The sequence below is a fragment of the Phacochoerus africanus genome, chromosome 11 (assembly GCF_016906955.1).
Source record: "Phacochoerus africanus isolate WHEZ1 chromosome 11, ROS_Pafr_v1, whole genome shotgun sequence".
Taxonomy (NCBI): domain Eukaryota; kingdom Metazoa; phylum Chordata; class Mammalia; order Artiodactyla; family Suidae; genus Phacochoerus; species Phacochoerus africanus.
Window position 1 is genome coordinate 17,777,406 of NC_062554.1, and position 22,624 is coordinate 17,800,029.

General features: G+C 36.4%; 1 protein-coding gene across 6 annotated transcripts in view; it reads right to left on the reverse strand.

Moving 5' to 3' along the window:
* The window catches only part of DLG2 (discs large MAGUK scaffold protein 2), a 1,194,846-nt gene that overhangs the window by 515,878 nt on the left and 656,344 nt on the right, over positions 1 to 22,624 (reverse strand). For all 6 annotated transcript variants that reach the window (XM_047753849.1, XM_047753843.1, XM_047753842.1 and 3 more), the window contains 2 exons: positions 14,501 to 14,637; positions 453 to 597 (listed from right to left, as the gene is read on the reverse strand). In XM_047753849.1, the coding sequence (XP_047609805.1) occupies positions 453 to 597; positions 14,501 to 14,637 (282 nt within the window). The remainder of the gene's footprint in view (positions 1 to 452; positions 598 to 14,500; positions 14,638 to 22,624) is intronic.

Here is a 22,624-nt window from a genome sequence, read left to right on the forward strand (position 1 = left end):
AACTATTATATAGAGACAATGGATAAATAACAAGGTCCTACTGCTTAGCACAGAGAACTATATTCAATATCCGGTAAGGGGAAAGAATATGAAAAAGAATGTGTGTGTGTGTGTGTGTGTGTGTATCTGACTCATACTCACATTGCTGAACACCTGAAACTAACACATTGTAAGTCAAGTACATGTCAATAAAATAAATTTAAACATATGTTGCTCCTATGTTGTTGTAATCGCACTGTCTATAACATACATTATCAAGCCTTCGTATAACAGTGAACCTGCTAACTCATCAGGTAAGGCCCCGGGGAGTGAAGCGTGGGATCCCTCTGAAGTATTTCCACAGGCTAAACAAGAGTGAAGGTGCAAACAGAAGACTTTGCAAAGTTTTGCAGAATTCCAGTTTTGCAAACCCAACATGCTGTTCAAAGATGGACTGAGTGTGTGGTACTTACAGTGAGTAATATCAGGTGGACCATAAGGATCAGTCATATAAATTGTGGTGGGCTTGCCAACTTTTAGATAAACTACATCGGATGTGTTCTTCAATATTGCTACTGCCTCTTCATGCGTTACTTCTTCTAAACTGTAGTTGTTTACCTGAAAGGGGAAAAAATTCATTATTAGAGCCAAAACCTATGCAGGTGAAGAGAAATATTCACACGAGAAGCTACACAAAATTATGAATTTATGTAAAGATTAAATTGAAAATAGGATAGTCCAATATCTGTATCATACTTGGATAGAACAGATTAATAGCATTAACCAAAGCAGATGAGATACAGTTGCTGATGCTGAAAACTGGTTGCTTCTGCCTTTTTCTATGATGAAATTTATATTATATTAATATTATAATAAATACATTATATTATAATGGAAATTAGAATACTCTTGGTGGAAAAAATGTCTTTCTTATGCTGTAGTGATTATGATTACAAAAGTAATATACATTCATTAAAGAAAACAAACTAAAACAATGGAAGAAAATAAAAATTATTCATGATCTCCCTATATGGATCTATTTCTTTAAATGACTGTGACCATATTATACACATTGTTTTGGAAGCTGCTTTTAACTTCAAGTAACCACTTGCCTATACCATGATGTATTTCAACAATGTTAAGTATTGTTTCCTGCAAAGCACTGTGCTGCATGGCTAGAACATAATGATTTAACTAATCTCTTACTAAAGCACATTTAGTTCATTTCTAATTTTATTTTATTATAAATGATGCTGCAATAAACCTTTTTCTGTAATTGTGCACCACTTTGATGACTTCTCCAGGACAAATCACAAGTGAATGCTGGACCAAACTATATGAATATTATAAGGCTTCTGATACCTATTTCCACAGTGCCCTCTGAAAATATGAACTAGTTTACTCTTAATACCGCAACTAGATGAGCGCACCCATTTCCCCACAACTCCACCAAACTTGGCTTTTCTCACTTTGTTCCCATCAAAATGTCATTTAACATGAGTCTATTTCCGAAAGAAAGTGTGCTAATGTTGGAATATAGTGCTTTTTCAGATGAACAAGTTCAAGAGTACCTTATTGCCATGGGCTTTAGAGCAAATCCTCTTTCTCTTTTGGAAAGAAAACTTGTGATACCAGGGAGATTACTACTTCATGGCAGTGGCTTATACAGGTCTCTGCAGCAGTTCTCTTAAATGGCTTTAAAATATTCAAGAAGTATGTTCAATACCTTGGTTACCCTTATTTAGCTCCTTTTGTTTATTTATTTAAAAAATTTTTATATCTGCACCCACAGTGTATGGAAATTCCCAGGTCAGGGAATGAAGCGCAGCTGCAGCTGCGATGTTCACTACAGCTGTGGCAATGCCAGATCCTTTTAACCCAATTCATTATCAGGGGATCAAACCCATGCCTCCGCAATGACCCAAGCCACTGCAACGAGATTCTTAACCTACTGTGTCACAGCAAGAACTCCAAGCTCCTATTTTTTTTTTTTTAATGGAGCAACTGTTTAGTTAGTTTCTGCTGAAACGATGTGGAATTAAAAAAAAATGTAATATAAGTGTAAATAAATAAAATATATTGGATTCCTACATATTCTCTCAACTATCTACTCCACACTCTGGTCATACAATACCTCATATCATTGCTTTTTATGTTTCCCTCTTGTTATACAAATTTCACATGCCAGTTAGTCCTTGGCGGTGTAGTCCAGGTTAGGGGCCCTGGAATTAGGAAGGAATTGAAGCTGACTGTTGACTGTGACATCTCCATAAGCTATAAGCCTCTCCACTGGTTCCTGTAGTTCTCTTCTAGACAAGTGACATTCTCTCAAATCTTTTTGATTTCCAGTGTCTAGCATTTGTTCTTTCATTAATTAAATGTTTACTGTATACCTATTACATGTCAGTCGCTATTTTACATATTAGAGAGACAGTGATAAACAGTAAGAATGATAATCACAGCAGACACGTACACAGCCTTATAATATGCCAGGCATTATTCTAAATTATTTTACATATATTAGCACAATCAAACCTCACAATAACTTCTGAACTAGCTATTATAATCTCTTTCATTTTACAATGAGGAAGGCATGTCTCCAGGAGGTCAGAAACTTGGCCCAAAGTCACTGACCTAATGGTAGTTGAGGCAGAATTCAAAGCCAGGCAGTTTGTTTCCAGAGACCATGCTTTTAACCATTCATCCTACTTTTTCCAGATGGACACAGCCCTTGCTCTCATGAGACGCACATTCTAATAGCATATGGCTGTTTATGGGATGAATGGGTAGATGGAAAAATAGACCCACACAGAGTGGGGATGTAGAGGGACCGCAGGTATGGGAAACACAGCTGATGATGGCAGCTCTTAGTTGCAGACAGAGAAATAACAAAGATGATAGTAAGAACAATAATAATAATGCCTAACATTTATTTATCACATAAACGTCATATATCTTAGAAGTATTCTGAATGTATTTTGGCATAAGTCATATCATCAATCCTGGTTATATGTCTATGAGGTAGACATTAATAATTAGGCCCATTTTACAGCTGAGAAAAACTGACATTTGAAGAGGCTAACTTGCAATAAAGAGGTCACACAGTCCCTAAGTGGTAAAGCCAGCTGAACCACAGTCCTCTTGAAAAGGTGAAAGTGAGACAGCCCTTGAGTGTTAGTTCACTGAAACCTAGGACTGACATCATATATTCTTTCTTTAAGAAAACAGAGTATCCTCCCAAGGTTACATATTAGAAGCAATGTGAATTTCTACCTGTTATAAAAGCCTGAGTAATCATCACCTTTCTCACTTAATCCAATGGTGATAATATGTTGCATCAGCCAGATACAGTGACATAGTCAAAAAAATAAAAAGTAAAATGGAAATAAGCTTGATATATCTGTCTCTTTAAAACCTCCTTATATATTTGACTAATCACTTTTTTAAAGGACAGTACCACTTGCACTAGATAATGAATAGTTATAAATAAAGCTTACATACAATGGTTTAAAGTATATATGGAAGTGGATGTTTTCTCTTAAAAGATGGTTGCCTAAAGGAGGCTCTGAATGTTGCAACCATATACCCTAAAAAACACCTATAATGAAAAAATAGAAGAGAGAAGGAATTTGTTGGCATAAACAGAAGAGATGACAAGCTAATAGATAAAGACCCTAAAGGCTAGAAACCAACGGGATTAGATTACAAGTGGTACCAAAGCTCTGTTTCTGACAAAGGCCCATTGTCTCTCTCCCCAGGGTACAGAAAGCACACAGCTCATTAGATTATCCATGAAAAAAAAAAGATGTGGCCAGTGCTTATTAAATTGCACTTTTCCATTTTTAAGTTGGGCATTGAAATGGTCTAGAAAATGTTATCTTTAGGCATGTTTTCTGAGAATGACTTCCTTACAGACCCTCAGACTACCAGGAAAATCTTTAGAGCAGAAAACAGAAGGTGAAGAAAGGCCGAAAATGAGAAGTGAGGAAAAAGAGGATATTGGGGGAAATATTAGTAATATGAAATAGTGGTACTTCAGTCCTTTTTTATTTGGTGACTACAAGGTGTTGGAAAATTTACACAGATTTTAGTCATGGAACAGGTGGTATGATACTGGCAACAGAATGTAGTGATTAAGAGTACATGCTTTTATTAGATATCATATGGTATGTCTTTCTTTCTGACTTACTTCACTCAGTATGAGAATCTCTAGTTCCATCTATGTTGCTGCAGATACATGGCACAAATGAACCTTCCCACAGAAAAGAAAATTCTGGACTTGAAGAACAGACTTGTGGTTGCCAAGGGGGGAGGGGGAGGGAGTGGAATGGATGGGGAGCTTGGGGTTAATAGATGCAGACTATTGCCTTTGGAATGGATTAGCAATGAGATCCTGCTATGTAGAACTGGCAACTTAATGTCTAGTGACTTATGATGGAGCACGATAATGTGAGAAAAAAGAATGTATACATGTATGTGTAACTGGGTCACCATGCTGTATTGTAGAAAATTGACAGAACACTGTAAATCTGCTATAATGGAAAAAAAAAATCATTATATAAAGGCAAAAAAAAAAAAAAGAGTGCATGCTTTTGAGCCATGCAAACCAGGACTCATTCTGGTCCTGGAACTACCTTGCTATGTGACTTTGGGAAACTTATTTAACACATTGAGCCTCAGTTTTGACATCTGTAAAATAGGTATGATAATAATCACTGCCTCAAAAGAGTCTCGATTTAGATGTATTGACCTATGTAAAGTGGCAGGCCCATTAAAGTACTTATTAATGTCAGCTCTTGTGACAATTACTATTGTCATCATTCATCTCTCTTCCCAGGAAACAGGAATTCTTGGTGAAAATTTTCGCTGAGCATTTTCCTGTAAACATCTGTGAACTGATGAGTTTAATTGGAGTACTGTTGATGAGGCTTCTGTGTGGTCTTTTTCAAAATTCAGAATAGTACAGGATCTGGACCAGAAAGTGCTCTTTTGTGCTGAAGTCTTCAAAATGTTTTTCATGAAAGTGGGTTTATTTGGGTTAATTATATGTGTGCATTATCCTCTGAACTCTCAAGATAAAGGGCCTACAGCTGGAGCTGATTGTTCGCAGAGAAAAGGGACATTATACTGATTGGCTAGTTGCTCTTGTCATTGTTTTTCATTGTCTTTTCCCTTTTTTTTTTCTTTTGCATCAAGTATCTGCCAATAATGGTGAACACTGAGCAACTGGCCTGGTTTCAGAAAAAAAAAAAATGTGCATTTGAATGAAGTGGTTCCATGGTGTGTGCTACACAGAGGGGGACATGTGTGCGGCTTGGCCATATATGTGCAATAGGACAGAGGACTGAGGCTGAGAGAGTGAGGCTGGAGGTGAGATTACTCGTCTTCTCAAATAGAAGAGGGATCCCTGAAATGGAGATTGATGCCAACAAAAGAGGGCAGACCAGAGAAAGAGGTGCCAGGAGGCTTGCAAGAAGGGAAGGTGGCGAGTGTCATGGGCATTCAAATAAGTGTAAGCAAATACATATGTGATGGTACAAAGGTGGGAGGTGTGGGGGCCTGAGAGGGTGTGAGAAGGAGGAGTGAGCAACGAGCAGATGGCGAGATACTGACCTTTCCATATTCATTCAGGAATAGCAATGTGGTGAGACAAACTGGGAGGCATTTGGGAAGTAAAAGTTGCACTAAGACGTAGTACAAGGGAACGTGAGAGTCTAGAAACACTGTAAAATCATCACCAACTCCAAGGTTAACTTTGTGAAAAAATAGACAATGTAGGTGATCAGTATATTGTAAGATAAATTAAAAAGGGAACCAATATAATATAGCAATGTCTGTAATATGAAAATAAACATGCATAAACCAAAGACTGAAATCTCTTCAGTGCATTGCAATTAACTGTTAGAACAAAATTTGTTTTAAAAATAATAGCGGAGAATACATAAGAAATGTTAATAATGGTTATTTCTATATAATAAATATTTTCGTATTTTTCATCTTATCAGCAATGAACATGCATTAGTTATGGTTAGAACAAAATTAACTCTATTTTCAAATGAACAAGAACAAAAAGTTTTTAAATAAGGGAGAACAGAAACTACGTGCAATGGCCTCTTTATAAGACACACATAGCCAAGATCTCATGAATGTGGAAAATTAGAATGGGAAAGAAGGAAGCTTATTTCTTATGTCCAGTGAATTGACTGAAATTTATGAGAAATAACAGCCATATTTTCAACCTAGGTGTTTCTTGAAATGAAGGCAACTTGGTACAATGAGAGTAGTTTTGAATATAGATCCAGATTTGCTCTCAATTTCTAGTTTTGTGAATTTGGGTAAATTAACATATTTACTGAGCATTACTTTTCTTATATGTAAAATGGGAAGCATACTGATCTATGTGTTGATTTACTTGTGTTTATGAGAAAAAAAATGCTATCATGAACCTGAAAAGACACTGTAAAGCAATATACAGAGAGCAAACAAACATCATAATCAGACACGGTGCTTTTCTTGATCCTAATGCTGGAAATAGTTTTTTTCCTGGTCAGGGTTCGGGGTTCTTTCTGGGAAAATGATCACTCCTTCTCTTATATGACACTTCTGCAGTACCTCTTTCCATCTTAAAGACTGACCTTCTCAAGGGCAATGATTAGATCGTTTTCATCTTTGTATTCTCCCAGCTGACACACTGTAAATTGCAGGCACATAATAAATGTTGAAGTAATAAGCTAAATAAGTTAAAAAATAACAACGTGGCACACCCAAGGAAGGGCGTCAAAATTCCCTACTTAATAGGAAGAATGAGGCACTTGTGTTGAGTCAGAGAGGAAAGATAAGGAATGAAGGCCATTCAACCAACAACACACACTTACCAGACACTCCTTCTGTGTCAGGCATGGGATATAAGAATAAAAGGCTGGTATAGAATGTGAGTATCGGGTCATGTCAGCTTATAAGGGACCTAATCAAAGCTCCAACAGTGTGAATTTCTTGCTCCTTCATTAATCATTGATACATTTCATAACTTTTCATTTTGCAGAGAGAAAGAGCTAGTGACAGTGATGTTTCGATTGACTCCAGCTTTCTCTATGTTAGCAGTCACCAAAATGGACAGTATGATAGGAACCCCAGGGCAGTCCACTGGGTGCAGGAAGTAATATATGAACTTCTAAATATTTATCACAGTGATATTCATCTTTCTATTTTTTGTGTATGGTTTAAAAGCACATATAATATATTAGCAGAGCAATATATGAATGCAATTTGAAGTAGAGAAATATACATAGACTAGAGGAAACTTTCTATGTTTTACTGATGTGGTGCACTATTAAAAGAATTTTAAAACCACTGGTCTATAGTAAGTACCAATATATGATGACTACAGAGCAAGTTCTATAAACAGGGTTACTAAACTGAAAATAAAAACAAAAGAAATAAGCAATACAATGGAAGACTTTAACCCTTTATATAAAAATTATTTATATATAAAACACTGTCACCCTTAAATAAGATATGTCATTGCATTTGCATCACACTGTAATTTTATTACATTTGAGAGAAATTAGATGGGGGTCCAAGAAATAATTACCCAGATTTTTTTTTTTTCCTGGTATTTCAGAAGGTACTCTAACTATAGGGGACAGAGCCTAAAGGGTAAACTACTTTGAAATGTCTTTCAGTCCATTACTGGAAATTGCTAAATGATGCTGGGCCAGCTTGATAGAATAAGCATTATCACCGAAGTTACCCTCAGGAGAAGCAGTAGAGAAGCAGCAGAGTGGGGTAGGATATGATAGGTCAAGGTAGGACTGTGGTTCTTACTCTGACTGCACATTAGAACCAGAAAAATAAAAATAAGGTGTGGCTCTTTCCCCAGAGATTCTGATTTGATTATTAAGGGTTGATTGAGGCCTGGGCATCACTAATGTTCAAGAACTTATCACAAGATTCAAATATGCAACCCATATTGAGCACCAGAGAGACTGAGTACTCTGCTGAAAGGAATGTGGCTTTGGGAAATTGATATCTGCGTCTGAGTCCAATTTCACAATGTATTAGTTATGTAACACTAGAAATTTGTCATCTTTGAGTTCCAACTTACTCTTCTGGAAAATAAGAACACCAGTAACAACTGTCCTGCCCCACTCCCAAGTGTTGGAGTGAGGACTCTGAGGGGGTGTTATAGGTGAAAGATCTTTTTAAGGAGGAAGCAGTGTGTTGGTGGGCGGAAAGAGCTTTGTGTAGAGACAGTTACAGCTGTCGGTAGTAGCTAAGGTTGGTCTAAGCAATGAAAATCCTTTAAAGTCGTCTTCATTATTCAGAAAATATCTGCATATTTGAATGCTCTTCAAGGTGATTTTCTCATTAATATTTGAATGAAACTAGGTGAGAGTGTACATCTACCGAAAATGATAATTTAGATCCTCAAAGCCAATATTCTATCAGAAAACCGTAGTGTTTCTATTCATATTTCCTAAATCCACTTAATATCCTTACCATAGGATGTAAACTTTGGAATAAAAATCAGAGATGCTCAGACATGGCACATTCTAGAGTGTTCTCCACTGAACACTAATTCTAGGTATTTTATAAACCATACTTTAAGAAAAAAGTTCCATAATAAAATACATTGGAAAGTTATAGCATTAATCAAAGTTAAATCAGTTCCTTGACTGAAGGACTTCACAGGCGCTTTAATATGCTAAAGTTTGTTGAGAATTTACAAGAGAGGTGAGATCCAGGTTGCAGAATTTCCCAGACTTATTTGACAATAGGCCCTTTTCAGGTGACAGAGGCACGAGATGAACATTTTAAAACATGCTTGAAAAACACTGATCTGAGGCAAAGCAGCCATGGTACTGAAGACAAAACAAAAGACCAAAGATGGCCAAGACCTGGCCGAGGTCAGTTAGATAGAGTTAATGCTGGCTGCCTGGGGCTTGAATCCTGTTATCCCATCTCTGGGTCCACTGTCTTTGCCCATGACTTCAACGCCTCTACTACCTTTCCTCTTACCTATATCTTCTCTTTAAGCAAAGAAGACATAAACTTATTCTCTGTAAAAGATGCAAGAGTTCTCTCACTGACAGTTTTTCCTTCAAATGTCAAGCAAAGGCTGTGGGAAAGAAGAGACTAATATGATAAGCTTTAAGTCACAATGAGACAAGGGGGCTTTCCCAATTAACAGTTTATGTTGTTCCTGTAAAGAAAACAATTAGGTAATCCTGGATTCAGAGTTTTTGCTCTTTTGTAGAAACAGCTGAAGAAGATCATATTTCTGTAATACATATAGCTCTGTGTATCACCTTGGTAGGGCTTAATAAAAAACCGGTGTGTAAAAATATATGTAAGAATTGGAAAATTATCAATACGGTTAATTTCTGTCCATCTGTCGCATGAAGTTCAAGCTCAAGAGGTCATCTATTCCGCCTGAGATTACGACACTGAGATACTGGTACGGGTCCATTAAAATCAGATGTCACTGCCATTTGAAAACATAACAAAACAAAATTCTAGTGAATTATAATAAGTGCCAAGTAGCAGGGGAAATTTTAAAAATTATTACTTGATAAAGAGAGCCATCTGAGTGAGAGCCATGAAACATCAGATAGGTCTGACATTAAAGTCATATTATTTGAAACACTAAGAGGCTCATTGCAAATATGACAGACAGAATAATTTTTTCTTATAGTAGAATCAGTGTAAAGGTCAGATGGTACAATTCTGCCTGAGGTTTTTTTTTTTTTTTTTTTTTTAAGTGGAGGAATAACATTCTAAGGAATCAAGAGAAGGTTTGTTAACAGGGTAATCTATTTAGAGAAGACAAATGGATGTGTGGAAATGTGTAAGGTATCTTAAAAAACTGAGAAGTGGAGAACTATCAAGACATAACTTTCAAACAAAAGTGGAAGAGGAATTGGCATTCGTCATTCTGTTTCTAAGGGAAAGAGCTATTGATAAGGGGAGAGATGTTTAGGGGAATATATTTTGATACAATTTTAGGAAAACATTTTTAACGATGGTTAGTATCTAATGGATAGCTTTGAGGAGGCCTTAAGATCTCCATCCTTAGAGTGTTCTAGCAGAAGGGGAGGGGCTAATTTCATATGGTTGCTTTTCTGTAGGATTCTGATGTACCAAATGAGGCATGGAATAAGGTAACATCTCAGATAAATAGTTTTCAATTCTATAGCTAGAGTATTTAGAGAAAAAAAAGTATGCAGTATATATGGTATGATTCAGGTGATGCCCAACGTGATAGTTATTTTAGTTGAGAAACTGAAAGATTTATTACAAAACACCCACCTCCCCCCCCAAAAAAAAAGAAAAAGAAAAAAAAAGAGATTGTAGTCTGACTACAGGGCAGATACTGGGAGACTTACTGACCTGTGGTGATTTAGGTACAAAAGTCTGAAGAAATTAATGGAGTTTTATTTTAGATCAATGTACTTACAGAACTATGAATGAATAATATATGGAGGAATTTTTCCTACAAAGTGGGAGAAGGGAGGGGGACACATTGTTTTAGAAAGAAGAACAGCTATTTAAAGAAAAATAGACACAGCGTGGTACAGCTGGTAAATCACAGTTTAAATTATTCATACTTCCTTTGGGGGAGGAGAACAGAAGAGGAGAAGGATAAAGAAGATAAGAATGGGGGGTGGTAAAGGGACAAGGAGGTGGTAAGAATGACAGAAGGAGGGCATTAATGAATATTTTTGGTTGAAGCAAGGTAATTGGTCTTTTAGGGTGGCTACTGTGATTTTTTTTCTTTATTCTCTCCCTCAGGGTCATTTTTCTTTCAGAATATTAAAAAATGAATCATTTTCTTTCATTTCCAGATTCAGCTTGGCAGTTGCCTTGGAAATACTAATTATGTTTTCCTTACATAAGAGGAGAGAGACCTATTATTGTCCAAGGTTCATTTTTTTAAAAACTGCTTTAAAACTCAAAACAGTTAAGGATTATGTCACAGCTATTTTTGAAATCATTACATCTACAATGAATATCAAGAACATAATAATGGAAAAATAGCATGGTGCCTGGAAAATCCTTTGATGGAATTATTTAGACTTTGAGGGTTTTTTCTTTTTTTTTTAAGAATTTGAATATAAATAAAGCTAAAAGTTTAAACAGAGCTTCAGGAAATGGGCACACAACATCTAGCATGATATAACAATACAGTGGTTGAAGAAACACCTTAAGAGTTCTAGAAACTATCTACATCTAAACTCATATAGAAAAATGAATCAAAGGTGAAATCAGTCGCTTTCTACGACACATGACTTTAGAATGAAACCGTTCTCTCCATTTTTCAGTTTAGCACTCCATAGACAATGGATATCACAAGTTTATTGCATTCGAAGTCAGCAAACAATAACGTTTGTCCTCCTGAGAGAAGTTTTTGGGTCTTATATCCTGATAGTATTTTTCTGTTTCAGAAGGCACATCATCGTAAGAACAAACTTCACATCAAAGGCAAAAAAACAAGCAGACATTATGCCTCAAGAATGAAAATGATAGATCTACGACATGGTATAGTGCCTATAGCTAATAATTCTGTATTATATATTTAAAATTTGCCAAGACGTTAGTTTTTTTTTTTTTTTTTAAGGAGGCACCTGAGATACATGGAAGCTCCTGAGCTAGGGGTAAACTCTGAGCCATGGCTGCTGGCCTATGTCATAGCCACAGCCACACTGGATCCGAGCTGCCTCTGTGATCTATGTGCAGTTTCAGCAACTGAGCAAAGGCCAGGAATCAAACTTGCATCCTCATGGACACTATGTTGGGTTCTTAACCCACTGAGCCACAGTGGGAATGTCCAAGATGGTAGATCTTATGTTAAATATTCTTACCACATGCACATACAAAATAAGAATAATAATGCTAATAATAGAGGGGGTGAGAGGAAACTTTGGAAAGTAAAGGATAATTTTATGGCCTTGATGGTGGTGATGGTTTCATGGGTATGTACTTATCCCCAAAGTCATAGAATTATATACATTAAATATGTTCAGCTTTTATATGTCAGGTATACCTCAAATATCAGTTAAATGGCATAAAAAAAAAAAAGAAAAAGAAACTTACAGTGACTTTAAGTACTAAAGAAGCCAAAAACTCTCAGTTGCAACATTGACTGAACTCATTAATGGCACATTTTTTTGTCCATTCAGTTTGACCATATTTTTTCTCCTGACAGTTCCTTCCTGAGTACTGGCTATTACATGGGACATGATAGGTACTCAATATATTATTTGATAAATAAAGGAATTAATGAATGACCGAATGATAACTAAAGGAAAGAACTGACTGAAAATTCCAGAAAACAAATGCAAAGACAGTGTCTGGTCCTTGCAAGCACGGATGCAAACCAGACTGCCTGGATTTGAAATCCAATTCTGTCCACTGTTAACTATGACTATGGCTAAGTTAGTAAAGCTCTCTCTATCTCAATTTTTCCCTTTGCTTATATAAAATAGGCTGTTGTGAGAAATACATGTTACATTACAGAAAAGCACTTTTTAAAGTACATGGAGGAGTTCCTGTTGTGGCTCAGCAGTAACAAACCCGACTAATATCCATGAGGATTGGGGTTTGATCCCCGGCCTTGCTCAGTAGGTTAAGGAGCTGGTGTTGCTGTGAGCTGTGGTGTAGGTGGCAGATGCAGCTCGGATCCCGCATTGCTGTGGCTGTGGTATAGGCTGGTGGCTATAGCTCCAATTGGACCCTTAGCCTGGGAACCTCCATATGCTGAGGGTACAGCCCCAAAAAGACAAAAAAAAAAAAAGTACATGGTGCACAATAAATGCCAAATAAATGTGAGTTATCAAGACTGTTATAAAGCTCTTATCTAGCTAATTCAACACGAAAATCATTGACAACTATAAGAGTAAGCCAGTGGGACTAAAAACAACCTGTCTAGAGTCCAGGGATGTGGGCACAATGAACTTTGAGGTTCAACTGCCAAAACTTGCACATGTCCTAGAAGTGACTATTCTGTTGAAATTGTATAGGTTGATCCTTCTCAAACCCTTCTCACGAAAGTGTTGGAGATAACTGTTCCCTGCAGACATAGATTCAAGAGCCAGTTTTACAAAGGCAGACATATGACTAGATAAGACTAGGTATACTTGCGAGCTATCTTCTATAATTTTTAGTATTTCATTATTATCCTATAGATTTGATATAAAACAATAAATGGAAGTGAAACAGTTTTATTAGATGCAATCCCCATTTTTTTTTTCTCACTGCTTATCATTGTCTCAGCTTTGCTTTAGTTTATCATTTAACTCCATGGCTCAGAAATGGTGGCTGTGTGTTGGTGTCAATCATTGTCCAGGACTCCTGAAACATGCGGGAGGCTGGCAAATAAAATAGTAGTAACTTTGTCTGAAAGGAGAAGAGGAATGGAATCCACTTATGCAGAACTCAGATTAGGAATTCTTGGAAGTCAGGGGTTGTATCTACACTGGTTGAACAAAGGAACACAGAGAGGCATAGAAATGTACACATCAATCAACCAGATGGTGAGGTTCCCTTTGTTATGCAAAACCCACCTCTCTATCAGTCTGGATTTAGCGGTCTCTCTGGCTGATAGGAGATGGATTACATCAGAGAAACAACCAATGTATAATCTTTGTACCTTGGGTATTTATGAAAATGGGTGAAAATTTATTTATTTATTTATTTAATTTATTTTATTTTTAAATTTATTATGATGATTATCATTTGTTTTTTAGGGCTGCACCTGCAGCATATAGAAGTTCCCAGGGTAGGGGTTGAATTGGAGCTACAGCTGCCGGCTTACACCACAGCCACAGCAATGCAGGATCCAAGCCGCGCCTGTGATCTACACCACAGCTCACAGCAATCTGGGATCCTTAACCCACTAAACAGGGACGGGACCAAACCTACATCCTCATGGATGCTAGTCAGATTCATTTCCTGTGTGCCACAAAGGGACCTCTGAAAATTTAAATTTCTGTCTTTAAAATGTCAACAATTATACATATACTTTTGATATCTCTTACCACAAAATCTGCTCTCCCTTCTTTTCAATTTCTGCCCCAGGTCACTGCTAGGGACTGAATTGTGCTCCGTCTCCTCAAATTCCTATGTTGAATTTCTAACCCCCAACATGAGTGTATTTGGAGATAGGGCTTTTAGGAAGTAATTAAAGTTATTAGTTAAATTAGTTATGGGTGGAGCCAATAGGACTCATGGCCTTAAAAGAAGAGAGTCTTCTCTGCACAAGTGCAGAAGAAAGGACCTGTGAGGTTGCAGCAGGAAGACAACTGTCTGCAAGCCAAGAAGAGAGACCTCACTAGAAACCGAATGGGCCAGAACTTTGCTCTTAAATTTCACCATTTCCAAAACTGTGAGAAGGTAAAATTTCTGTTCAACTCACCTAGTCTACGGTATTTTGTTCAGGCAGTCTGAAGTAACTAAGACAGTCATGCACTGGGACACAAGAGCTTTATAAATACACATATAGTTTTGCTTGAGTCACACTTACCATTAGTAGTCTGTCTCCTACTTGCAACCTTCCATCTTTTTGTGCAGCTCCTCCATCTATAATTTTAGTTACATAAATGCTGTTGTCTCCTGGAATGTGTTGGTTCCCCACACCTCCTGCAATACTGAAGCCTAAACCTATGGAAAAGAAACAGAAAAAGAAAATCCTGTTTTTTTTTTTTTCTTTAAGAAAGTGCTACGAGTCACATTTTAACAGCCTAAAACAAAAAACCCTTAATTTATTACAACAGTAATAAATAATAATAAGGATTCTATATCAATCAAACTTGTTCTTTATATATTTGAAATCTATCGATTAATGGTAATGAAGCAAAACACAAGTATTGTCCTGCTCATGTTTAGTCTGTGGGCTCATCTTCGTTGTTGTTGTTACTCTAACATAGAGAACAGAAGCAGCACTAATCATTTGGGTAGAAACCTCAATATTTTTGACATTTCAGGATAGAAATTATGGCCATTAGAACATTCCACAAATTCTGAGCTGAGTCACAAGGAAGATACACTGGATATTTATGTAATAATTTCAGAAAGAGAAGGAAAAGAAGCTTGATGTTTTGCCTTTCAGGTTTTCTTCTCTACCTTTAACATCTTTTAAACTTCCTGGCATTTCCTGCTATTAACTTATAGTAAAGCTAGTCACACACACAACTATAATTTGAAAAGATACTTGCACTCCAGTGTTCACTGCAGCACTATATACAACAGCCAAGATGTAGAAGCAACATAAATGTCCACGGACAGATGAGTGGATAAAGATTTTCTAGAAATATACAATGGAATACTACTAAGTCATAAAAAAGAATGCAATAATGCCATTTTCAGTAACATGGATGGAGCTAGAGATGATCATACTAAGTAAAGTAAGCCACGCAGAGAAAGACAAATATATGGTATTGCTTATAAGCAGAATCTAAAAAAATACAAATGAAGCTATTTACAAAACAGAAACAGACACACAGAAAATAAACTTTCAGTTACTGAAGAAAAATGGGGGGATAAATTAGAAGTTTGGGATTAACATATACATACTACTAAATATAAAACAGGTAGCTAACAAGGATCTACTGTAAAGCACAGGATACTATACTCCATATTTTATAATAACCTTTAAGGGAAAAGAATCTGAAAAAGAATACACACACACACACACACATTTTTATAACTAAATCACTTTTCTGCATACCTAAAACTAACATGACACTGCAAATCAATTAAACTTCAATAAAATAAAAATAAAATATTTAATATTAAAAGAACCCCTATACACAGTCTAAAGAATAAGGAAATATATTATATATTTGACTTTATTATTTTTATAACCAACAACAGAATATCAAATCATTTTAAACATGGAATTTTTCTATTTTGAGATGAATTTTACTATGCTATGGTTTATAAACTTTTTTCTTCCAGTTTTATTGAGATATAATTGACACATAGAATTGTATAAGTTTAAGGTGTCCAGCATGATGATTTGGCTTATATATATATATCACAAAATGATTATGACCATAAGTTTAGTGAACATTCACCATCTCATAGAGAAACAAAATCAAGAGCATACAAAATTTTTTCCTTGTGATGAGAATTCTTACGATTTACTCTCTTAACTTTCATACATAATATTCAGCAGCATTAATTATATTTGTCATAGTGTACATTACATTCCTAGTACTTATTTATCTTATGAGTGGAAGTTGGTACTTTGTGACTGTCTTCATTTAATTTCCCTTCTCCTCATCCCCCCTCAAATCACAGATTTGATCTCTTTTTCTATGAGTGAATTTCTTTGTTTCTAAAGTATACTTGACCTACAATCCTATGTTAGTTCTTACTAGAGAACATAGAGATTAGATATTTCTATACATTCTAAAATAATCACCATGATAAGTCTAGTTATGATGTGTTACCAAAGATACTGCATAGTTATTAACTATATTCCCTACACTGTACACTTTATACTTGGGACTCATTTATTTTACAACTAGAAGCTTGTACCTCTTTTTCTGCATCACCTATTTCTTTCTTCCCACATTCCCCTCTTCTCTGACAACCACCTATTTGTTCTCTGTATTTATAATTATGTTTCTAATTTATGTTTGTTCATTTGTTTGTTTTTTTTAGAATCCATATGTATGTGAAATAATACAGTGTTTGTCTCTTTCTGTTGGACTTATTTCACTTAGCATGATATCCCCTAGGTCCATCCATGCCGTCACAACCAACATCTTTCATTTATATTAAGCTATAGAGTGATAACAATTATAGCTATTAAAAATCATTATGAGATCATTTTAAAAGAATGCTTGATAGACTCTTTAAAAGTATAAGAACAACAAATAGCATCCTTCTCAGAATATGACTGAATACTCATTCAGTACAATCCTTACAGCACATATTTTCATGACATTCTGAAATTATAATGTGAACTAAAGTTTGGCACTTGCCATCAGCCTCTACCTGGATTAAACTATGAGCCACTGCAGCTGCTGGGCCCACAACACCCCCTGCGCAGAGCTCAGGGTGGCTATCAGGAGTGAGGCACTCCGGGAAAACTGGAACAACAGGTCTTCCGATAGTCAAATATTTTTAGGAGAAGATTTTATGTGCCCAATTCTTGCATCACCTCATATCTAGAAAAACACTACAATTCTTCATGGTGTTGTCTGCTCCTTGTGGCTGGTAGTGACCTTCAGGAGATCAGCAACAAACTTTTGTAAAACGTGTGCACGCTGTATGCACTTTCCCCTCCACCTTTATCACATATGTCCTGATATTCCCCCTTTTCCTCCTTGTGTTGTATTTCAGCCCAGTTATTTCAGCGGGCATTGCAGTTAAGGATAAAGATTGTCACTGTCATCTGTGAGAGCCTTTGAGTCCTGCAGGCCCTGAAAACTCAGGATACTGGCCTTGATAGAGGAGGTGCATATCAAAGGAAAGATTTCAGTGAGCCCAGGCCTCTTTTGTTCCAGCTCCATGCTCTTTGTTGCAAAAACTCTTATATATCCTAGCTCCTCTCTCACTGCCTCAGAGGGGTTTCTCAGGGTTACCTGAGATTTTAAAAAGTATATTTTAAAAATTTTAAAAAGATTAAAAAAATGTATTTATTCAATACAAGCACAGTGAAATGGAGTATTTTTTTTTTTTTTAACTTTTTAGGGCAGCACCTGTGGCATATGGAGGTTTCCAGGCTAGGGGTCAAATTGGAGCTATACCCGCCAGCCTACACCACAGCCACAGCAACGCCAGATCTGAGCCACATCTGTGACCTACACCACAGCTCATGGCAACACCGGATCCTTAACCCACTGAGCAAGGCCACGGATCGAACCCATATCCTCATGAATATTAGTCGGGTTCCTTAATGCTGAGCCACAATGGGAACTCCTGAAAAAATATTGAGTAGGGCTATAAGCTGCTCTTAAGATAGCACAAATGATTAGTTAATCAAAACAACAGCATAGGAAATTATAAGGTAACACATCTGGAATTATATTTGAAGTAAAATGATTGTTTTGTTAAATTAACTACAATAGTTGATAACAATAAATGGAAAATGGATTTAAATTGATAGGGAAGTTAAAATAAGTGTTATTTAATTTCCTACTAAAGTCAATAATTATGCTTTATTGATCCTTTGACATTGCATAGATTGCTAAATGTACTTGTTTGCCTCAAATTTAAAGAATTTGTTTATCAAGTGAAAGATGACCAAAAGTAAATAAAATGTCCCCAATTGACTTTTCCTATGAAATTTAAAGTACACACATCAGCTCATGTTTTCCAAAACTGTTCCCTCATATTTATAGGCAATGATAAGGAAATTTAAAAAAACATATTTACAAAAGTTTCATAGCCATATGCTAGGTTCAATATACTGCATTTATAATAGTATAGAAGTCACCGCAAACTGCGGACCAAAGGTGAAAACCAATCCAAGGACTCTGATTTATATCCACTATGCTAACAGTAAATGCCACAGATAGTCTGAGTTACAGAAGAGCTAAGAAAACAAATTACTTCTGTAAACAAGGCTAAGCTGAACAAAGGGAATAACATGTAGCTGACATTTGAAGTTGAAGATTTTACCAAGACACCAAAATCACTATGGCTTTTGTAGACATAAATACGTCAGCTAAAAGGGAAATAACTTTCCCTTCCCCAAGATTAAATTTAAGTACTTTTTTTAACTAGTGACTCTGCTCCAGATGAAGTATATTTAATAGGAACTAGAGAACTAGACATTTTCCCTGATTTCTCTTACTTTGATGGAACATGGATATATTTAAAAATAATCAACATTTAATCAACCCTCAACCCATATTGCAGATATCCAATTCCGTGTAATACGGAAATGTGTATTTTATGTCTACATCCAGAATACAAGGTTATTTACAGGTAGAAGTATCCATCTATGTTATGAAATCAAATCTGTTCCTATCCATTCATCTATCCATCCATCCACCCATTTATTCATTCACTCACTCACTCATATATCTATCTCCTGAGTACATACTATGCATTGTATAAACAGCTATCAGTTGTAGCCTCTATAAATGTAAAGAAATGAGTGGACCAGAAACTCTATAGAAATAATGATCTAAGAGTGCATATGAGTGAGTCTGGTTGAGCCTGGCTGAAACAGTATTCTAAATATTCTAATCTCAGATGATGCTGAGATTTGGAGGGCTGCTCTGTGAAGACAAATGTGGGCTAGGGCCAATGAGCAATTAAGACCAAAGCCAAATGATCCATTTGGAGACATGGTTTCCTTTCATCCACTCTGTTAAAGCAGGGGTGGTCTGTCTGCATTACAGGACCACTTTCTCTTGCCTCATTTGCTAATACTCCCCTTCTTCATTCCACTCAGGACACACTTACTGCCTTAATATTTCTAGAACATGCCAGACACACTTTCATCTTCGGGCATTTGCCCTAGTTGTTTCTGCTGCCTAGAATACCCTTCCTTCAGGGTGCTGTTAAAATTTCAATTTCTCTAGGAGCCTGAACCTGACCTCCCTATTTAATATTGTCCCCTAACAGTACCCCCCAATTCCTCATACTGCTCTACTGCTCAGTGTCCCTTAGCACTTATTACCTTGTAATATACTATATAAATTATCTATGTACTCATTTAATTTTTAATTGTCTGTCTCCTTGGTGACATGATGACAGGGATTTTTATCTGTTTTGTGCTACACAGTGGAACAGGGCAGGTGCATAGTTACCTCATAAATGTGCATTAATTGAAAGAAAGAATAAACAAAGGAATAGAAGAAGACAAGGAAAGTTGCCTGTCTCTGAGAAAGACTCCCCTTAAAGTCTTTTTGACTCTTTTTTGGCTGAAAAATGAGTGCAGTCAGTAGGAGTTGATAAATGTATACAGCATTACACTGCCTCACGTGACCTCTGGTTACCACTGTGCCTCAGTCGATACAGAGTTCACGCTAAGCACTGAGCAGCAATGCGGCAACAGCCGAGCTAGCTGCACATCCTGATTCTTACATCTACTAACTGTGTAAATTGGAGACCCAGTTTCCTCATCTGTAACAAGGGAATAAGTATATCTATGATTTTTAGTAATTGGCACATGTAGATTCTTTGATAAATTAAAAAAAATTTACACAATTTTAAAGGTTACTTTCTTTATTTTGTATTAAAGTATACAATGTTTGTGCCAACTCCTGCTGTACAGCAAAGGGACCCAGTCATTCATGTATATATATATATATATATATATATATATATACACACACACATTTTTATTTTTTCATTATAGCTGGTTTATAGTGTTCTGTCAATTTTCTACTGTACAGCATGTTGACCTGGTTACACATACATGTATAGAGTCACCAGAAGTGATTAGACATAGTTCCCAGTGCTGTACAGCTGGATCTCATTGCCCATCCATTCCAAAGGCAACAGTCTGCATCTATTAACCTCGAGCACCCCATCCACCCCTCTCCCTCCCCCTCCCCCTTGGCAACCACAAGTCTGTTCTCCAAGTCCATGATTTTCTTTTCTGTGGAAAGGTTCATTTGTGTAGTATACTAGATTCCAGATATGAGTGATATCATATGGTATTTGTGTTTCTCTTTCTGACTTACTTCACTCAGTATGATCTCAAGTTCCATCCATTTGCTGCAAATAGCCTTATTTTGTTCTTTTTTATGGCTGAGCAGTATTCCATTGTGTATATATACCACATCTTCCTAATCCAATCATCTGTTGATGGACATTTGGTTTGTTTCCATGTCTTGGCTATTGTGAATAGTGTGGCAATGAACATGCGGATGCATGTGTCTTTTTCAAGGAAAGTTTTGTCTGGATATATGCCCCAGAGTGGGACTGCTGGGTCATATGGTAGTTCTATGTATAGATTTCTAAGGTACCTCCATACTCTTCTTCATAGTGGTTGTACCTAGCTTACATTCCTACCAACAGTGCAGGAGGGTTCCCTGTTCTCCACACCCCCCAAGCATTTGTTATTTGTGGACTTATTAATGATGACCATTCTCACTGATGTGAGGTGGTATCTCATGGTAGTTTTGATTTGCATTTCTCTACTAATCGGGGATGTTGAGCATTTTTTCATGTGCTTGTTGGCCATCTGTACGTCTTCCTTGGAGAAATGTCTATTCAGGTCTTTTGTCCACTTTTCAATTGGGTTGTTGGCTTTTTTACTGTTGAGTTGTATAAGTTGCTTGCCAGTTGCATCATTTGACACTATTTTCTCTCATTCTGTAAGTTGTCTTTTTGTTTTCTTTTTGGTTTCCTTTGCTGTGAAAAAACTTGGCATTTTGATTAGGTCCCATTGGTTTATTTTTCATTTTCTTATATTATCTTCAATCATAGTCTATCCCAAGAGACTGGATATGGTTCCTTGTGCTGTACAGTAGGACCTCACTTGCTTACACATTTTTTATTACTTATACATTTTAAATGAAAGGTTGCTTTCCATTTATAGTTGTTACAAATTGATTCTTGATAAATAGAAATTCTCTGCTTTCAATAGCTCTCAAGTTGTTTGGAAAAATAGATCTCTAAACACCTTGACATAACTGAACAGGCTAGGATAAGTTCTAAGGTTCTGTAATGGGACTATGTTATGTGAGCCCAGTGACTGACTGGCTTGCTTGCTTGCTTGCTTGCTTGCTTGCTTTCTTTCTTTCTTTCTTTCTTTCTTTCTTCTTTCTATTCTTCTTCTTTCTCTTTCTCTGTCTTTTCTTGTCGTCTTCCCTGCTTCCTTCCCTTCTTCTTCTCTTTCTTTCTTTTCTTTTCTTTCTTTCTTTTTCTTTCTTCTTTCTTCCTTCCTTCCTTCCTTCCTTCCTTCCTTCCTTCCTTCCTTCCTTCCTTCATTTATGCCTGTGCCTATAGCACATGTAAGCTCCTGGGCCAGGGATGTGACCAAAGCCACAGCTGCAACAACACCAGATCCTTAACCCACTCTACAACAAGGGAACTCCCATGATTTACTTCTTGGAAAAGCAGGAGGAGAATAAACAAAAGGTTTAGCACTTGGGCTGGATGCTGAATATTATGTTGGAATTGATCAAGGAGAACACACGTTTCAAATATATCCAGACTGACTAAATGACTAAAGACTTAGTTGCCTTGATTTAGGTCATACAATGCTCATGAAAACCTCAAATTACCTAGGCTGGAAATTGAGGCAGAGATGCCTGGCACACACTCCAAAACTGTACTGATAATAATGAAAGCTACAGTGATCCCTAACAGGATAAATACAATGAGTATTATGAAGATTTGAGTAAGGAACACTCAAATATTTTTGGTAAATGATCAATTTAGAGAATCGGTTATAATATTGAAAAGATGTATCCATGATAAAGAAATAGCTATGGATCATCAAATGTTGGCAGACTAATCAACTTATAAAATAAACTGAGTGACAAGAATTGGTAGGTCTCACCCTCAAACACTGCACCCTCACCCAGCACCATAGGCCGTGGAATGTTTGGCTATTAAGAATAACATTAATGATGCCTACATGTATACCAGTAATAAACAAGCTGAAAAAGAAAAATATAAGTAATAAAAATCACGAAAGGAAATAAAAGTAGTGGATATTTCACTACTCTGG